The 6,185-nt window shown below is 36.2% G+C and overlaps 1 protein-coding gene across 5 annotated transcripts; it reads right to left on the bottom strand.

Annotated features, from left to right (window-relative positions):
* Positions 1–521: 521 nt before the first annotated feature.
* LOC104890618 (transcription factor PIF3) lies at positions 522–5,737 on the bottom strand. 5 transcript variants are annotated; one of them, XM_048643336.2, is made up of 9 exons: positions 5,386–5,735; positions 4,684–4,860; positions 3,394–4,552; positions 3,198–3,296; positions 3,036–3,101; positions 2,801–2,866; positions 1,954–2,433; positions 1,107–1,233; positions 522–1,029 (listed from the first exon to the last, which is right to left on the bottom strand). In XM_048643336.2, the coding sequence occupies exons 2-8, from the start codon at positions 4,770–4,772 to the stop codon at positions 1,141–1,143; spliced, it is 2,052 nt and encodes a 683-aa protein (XP_048499293.1). In that variant the 5' UTR covers positions 4,773–4,860; positions 5,386–5,735; the 3' UTR covers positions 522–1,029; positions 1,107–1,140. The 5 variants fall into 5 exon arrangements, with proteins under 5 accessions (XP_048499293.1, XP_048499295.1, XP_019104507.1 ...); XM_048643338.2 differs by having other exon boundaries at positions 4,684–4,749; XM_019248962.3 differs by having other exon boundaries at positions 5,390–5,735.
* Positions 5,738–6,185: the final 448 nt, after the last annotated feature.

Raw genomic sequence — 6,185 nt, 5'->3', positions numbered from 1 at the left:
CCCATTAAAATATATTAAGAAAAACTCAACATTTAAAAGGTACAAATATAATAATGTGGACAGTCAAAGCATGATTAAAAGTTGGTTTAAATGGTAATTATGTCAGTATAATAGCTAGAGGTCACGGGTTCAAATCTTGTTGCAAGATAATTTTACTTTTGTGACATGACTTATGTACACATTGAACAATTCTAGTGGTGTAATAGATAAAGGTGCCACGTGAAGTGTATACATTGTCACGCACGCCTTTTAATATATTTGTATAGATATCTTTAATTGCATCGTAAAAATTATAAAAGTTTGATTTTTCTAATGTAAACAGTGAAACGAATCAAACAAGATCTCACATGACTATTTTTTCGTATATATTGAAATTTTCTTTACCTAAGAATAGTGTCCGATTAGAAAATAGGAAATCTAGTAAGAGATGGTGACAAAGGAGATGATTCTTTAGTAGCTTACTTTTAGTAGACACAAAGAAGACATCTTCTCTAATAACTATAGTTTAAATATTCAAGACATTAAGAGGAAAAGCTAACACATGCTATATTTCAACTGCCTTAATAAAATACAAATATTGATCTATCTTATACTTCATAATACATCATACACTTATCCCGCCACCATATTATCTCCTCATATCTAAGTTCCAAGTTCCAACCACTAACTACTAGCAAGGCCAAAGGGGTCACAACTCCCTGGAATTATTATGGATGTATGACAATAAACCTATTCATTTACTACAATTTCCCCCAAGAAGAAATTTGCACTCGAAATGTACATCTGAACCACATTTACACCTAAGAGATCAGAAACTACGAGACCAAAGTGCAATGCCATCTTCATAAAATGTACAGATCTAAAAACGAAACTAATCTGCGTTCTTGGCGAGCAAAAACTCTGCATTACAGTCAGATCTGTCACTCCGATCTGTGATGTTGTGTCGTTGAGCGGCCCCCTCTATTATGTGGGGGTTGAATCGAGCATCCTATGCTTCCCATAAACCTTTGGGACATCTCCAAGCAACATCTAATTTGAGAATATATACATTAGAAAAAAGTTACATGTTATTTTGTACTCAATAGCATTATAAATGAGAATATTACTGCAGTTTATCATCTTATAGGTAACAAGTTCCTGTCAGCTATGCATAGCATCTTTTCCACTGGCAGTTTCTACAGCATTAACAGCTTGTGTTTGATCATGGCACACCTGATTACCCTCATTAGATCCCTGCAATTATTATACACGTACAAGTACGAAACGTTTCTTAGTATACGAAAAAAATGACCTTGAAACACAGATATGGTGAATGTTCTAGATATAAGAACTATCTCGATTACTAAAATCCTCGTGTTGTTCAATAAAAGCCTCGAATATACTCCTCTGTCTTCAATTCACATTCCTAAATCACCACTTTGGGCTGTCTCAAAATAGCTTGGTGTGAGCCACTGGTGCATTAAAAAAAGTTTTAGGGCCCATAAGAAGTAAACATAAGGTGAAATCAAGGCTAAGTAGATCCAATCATCCAAGCGGACGCAAATATAAGGTGAAATCAAGCTAATTAGATCGGATCAAATGTAAGCATAAGGTGAAATTAGGGTTGATCATGTCCAATTAGGTCTAATAAGTACAATTCAAATAAGTTTAGGTGAAGAGCAAGCACTATAGTATATTGAATCTTACTTTTATACCCACTATCTACTTAGTGATTCACATTAAACTCACTGCTTAAACTTTGTGGCAAACCAAAAGGGTAAAGTTATTGAAGATGGGGGAGTGGCATTTATTCCTACTGAAACATGCAATGTAATTGGTCCAACTCACTTAGGTATGTGTTAGTAATGACCAAAAAAATACATATGAAATATCTGTTGACGGACAATCAATAATTGAAGAAAAATTCACATCATAATACAAATACATCCAAAAGTATGCACAAAAACCAACTACCTGAATAGTTGCTGGATTCAAGGAGCTCTTAACGTTGTTGCTAGCCATACTAGATAGCCCGTGTGGGTTAGCATCCTTCTTAGAGCCAGGTGGAGCTAATTGTGGTGCACTTGATGGCCCAGCTACGCCCGAGGCAGGCAATCCTATGGGCATGTTCAGAAAACTTCCTGATATTGGAGGAGGAACTATAGGGGCTTGTTGCATGGACATTGGTAGTACTTGACCAGGATGCGGAAAAGCAGGAAGATTAGAACCCGGCATCCCTTGAAATCCGGTTCCAGGTACAGGGTAATGCGGGCCTTGAAAAGGTAGCATCTTCGGACCATTATTCATGTTGAGCATATTCATCCCGAAGCCCATTCCCATACCCATTCCAAGCCCCATAGGTGAGAAATGTGGCATATGGGCTCCATGGATGGGTTGCATTCCTGGTGGGAGCATCATAGGCTGCATATACAACCCGGCACCCATCGACAATATCTGCGGCATTCACTAACCAACATAAGCCAACATATTTTTATTATTCTGATGGCTCTTTAGGTGTAAGGTAAAATGAAAAATGAGAACGAAGTTTGTGTATTATCCTACATGAAGTTTTTCATGAGAACGTCCACATGAAATGCACCAATGTACCCACATATATACATGATAAGTGCTAAACAATATGAATAAAGAAAATCATTTTCTAATGGAGGATCATCACCTTGGACCTCCAAATGGGATATCAACATTTTATGCCATAATACCACATAAACTTTGTTACCATCCAATTTACTTAATTACTTTATACCAAAAAGAGCTGCCAAAACAAATCAGATGGTCGTATTAAGGAAACATAAGACCTCACCTGTACTTGAATCTGGAGCGTCTTTAAATATTCTATAGCCTCGTCAAGCATTGAAGCTTTGTCCGCCTATTATTTTGAAAGCACTTGTTAGCCTATATGATAGAAAAATCAAGCTTACAAATATCTTGATATTTGGAACATTAGAAATTCAAGTTGAGTTATCACAAAGTTCACAAGTTAAAACTCAGCCAGAATTAATGAATCAGAGACGGAAAAAAAAGCACAAAGGAAATACCTTGTTGCAGTTGGGTATGAGCTCTTGCAGTGCACGCATCTTCTCATTAATTCTATCCCTCCGTCTCTGTTGATAGCATTCCAAAAGGCACATAAAACACCACTTAGAATCCCAAACCAAACATCACCACTATAGATACTAATTTGCAAAACGTGAGCTCACCCTTTCAGATAGATTATGCACTTCTGCAGCTCGGCTTCTCTTTGAGCCATTCCGACCATGACCTGCTTTTCTTGCACCCACTGATTCCTCTTCAGCTTCCTGCACATTGATCAATTCCCAGCTTAACATGAGAAATGGAAATTAGAATGAAAACCTTAAATTAGTCTCTAAATTAAAGAAGAATTAATTATCTTACTTCGCTAGGACCTTCTGATTCTGTAGTGTCATGAGATTTTCTTTTCAGATTGCGTGCAGGCTCATCTGAAGTTCTTTCCGCACTATTAGCTGAACATACAGAAGATGTTGCAACTACTGGCTCCATATTCCTATCACCACTAGTACCCACTTTGCTCATTGGTGCATCACACGCTTGATTCTTTGACACATGATTTTTAGCAATGTCTTCTCTATCCATAGGTTGATCAGCAGAACGAGGCTCCTGAGTAGGCTTTGCAGGCAAAGCTTCTGAATCTCTATTTGCTGGTGTCATAATGGACTGGTTGTGAGAAACTATATCCTTTTGGGAATAACCACTATCCATATTAACCAGAGTAGAATTAGCAGGGTTACTACTATTCAAGGTGCATCTTTTATCAATATTCTCTAACCTCTTTGAGGGGTTTACAGTAACCTGATTAGCTCTAGAAAGACCAGTAGGCCGAGAAAAGTATGGAAAATTCGTAAAGCCTGAGCTAGTGCTAGGCTGCCCTGCATCTAGCTTCTGCAATCTCAAGCTGGTGAAAGCACTCAATGAAGATGGATTATTTGCGGAGTCTCGCGAAGCAACATGGTGGGCATTGCCTGCACTGTTACCAATTATATCAGAGATTCCTGATCTAGGTATACTTTGCTGGAACGGAAACATAAATTGTGGTACCTCACTACTTCCACCTCTATTATCCTTCTCAAAACTTGAAGAGGCCTTAGATGTATGGCCATGTTTCAAACTCACAGAAGTATCATGGCCATCACCATGAAAAGTACTTTTCCTTTCCCGGTATGGTAAATGGTTCTCCGTAGAGAGATCGTTAATGGTAACTCCAGATAACTCATGTAAGAAGTCAGAAGTATAGTCATTATGCAAATGTTCTTCCATGGGATAGTTCAACCAAGGTACCAAGTCAACATCTTGATCCAAACCCATTTCACAAGAAGGAACAGACAATGGGTAATCAGCCATTAAAGAATCCATTGTGCCAAACTTGGTCATTCTTGAAAAATTACCAACATTCCTACCATCTTGAAGCTTGGGGCCAACTGTTTGAAAATTGTTCGAATTAGAACTCTTTCTAGTTTTACCTTGCATCATAAGCTGACCATTTTCCCAAACTAGCTCAACACAATCAGTATTCGGTCTGCAAACAATACCCATCCCCAAAACCACAGAGATATCAGAACAAAATTACGAAATCGAAACGACTGACAAACTTAAAGAAACAAAGATTAGCCAACTAATATAATTCCAAATCCAGAATATAAAAATTACCTAGAAGAAGGATCAATAGAATTGGATACTCCATCTTGGTTGACTTCTACTTTCCCTTTAAACATCCTAACAAGTTCAGTTAAGGGCATACTTCAGTTCAAAATTGTCCTCAGCTAACAGCAAAGCAAAGAACAACACTGTCTCTTTCACAACATAAATCTCTTGCAAAGCCAAGTCCTGTAATGAGTTTTAAACCCAATTCACTTTTAGATCTTAAGCTACTATCAAAGAAACAAACAAAAAGGTTCCCTACACCAAGAAAAGTGTTCCCACAATTCATTGAGCTTAACACTTTTCTGTAAAATTTCTTGCTTAAGTTTACAGGAAGAAGTGGCATATAGTATTTCAAAAATTACAAGGAACTCCTTTTAATGATTAAAAAACAAGCAAAATAAGAACTTAGTTTACTGATGTCCTAATCACAAAGATACACACAATTAGAATAAAGTATTAGTCAAACTAATTCTTTAATCACAGTACAACTATACTATAAGCCACTGATTAAAATTCTGTAGAGATTAAAAAATTCAATCTTTTTGATACAACTATGATTAAAATATAATACCCAGAAAAACCCACATCAGATTATATCCAAATTAAACAATAATTAAGGAATAGCACAATCTATACAACAGAATTAGAGGGCAGAGAATGAAAAAAAAAAAGCAAAGCCAAAAATGGAGAAAAACACAAACAACCCACCTACCTAAAATTGGCACCAAAAGAAGCACACTCCAAAATTGAGAAATAAAACCCAAAAATTAGCTGTGATTGTACTCAGAATTCACTACCCAAAATAACTCAATCATGAAAATCAACAGTGAAAGTCACAAAATTTCTGGGAAATTGAAATCCCAAAGAATTTCTCAACTTTCAAGAGCAAAATATCACATTAATCCACAATTTTACTCAAAAGCTTGTTCTTATCTTCAGGAGGAGAGAGAAAGAGGATGAAGATCAGGTGGGTGCTTGCAGTTGCTGCTTAAACTTAAGACTTAAGAGGGACCAAGAAAGAGAAAAAAAAGGGAGGAAAAAGCAGAGGAAAGAACAGGATACTTTGCAATTGTAATTTGTAAATGGTATTTAAGGGTGCGTTCTATTCAACTTATTGGACCTGAACTTATTGGAACTTATCTGAACTGAACTTATTGAACCTGAACTGAACTTATTGGAACTTATTAAACCTGATTGGACCTGATTCAACTTATTGGACCTGATTGAACCTGATTGGAACTTATTGGACCTGATTGACCTTATTGGACCTTATTGGAACTTATTGACCCTGATTGAAACTTATTAGACCTTATTGGACCTGATTGAAACTTATTAGACCTTATTGAACCTGATTGAAACTTATTTGACCTTATTAGACAAAAACATTGACCATGAATAACATAAATATTACACTAACGTAAATACTCCCCTCAAAATTTTTATGGAATAATAATTATTATAATTCGTCCTTTAAAAATAATGATTATTAATTATCTCTTATGATAATT

The sequence above is a fragment of the Beta vulgaris genome, chromosome 4 (genome assembly GCF_026745355.1).
Source record: "Beta vulgaris subsp. vulgaris cultivar EL10 chromosome 4, EL10.2, whole genome shotgun sequence".
NCBI classification, from domain to species: Eukaryota; Viridiplantae; Streptophyta; class Magnoliopsida; order Caryophyllales; family Amaranthaceae; genus Beta; species Beta vulgaris.
This window is presented reverse-complemented; position numbering and strand designations above follow the sequence as displayed.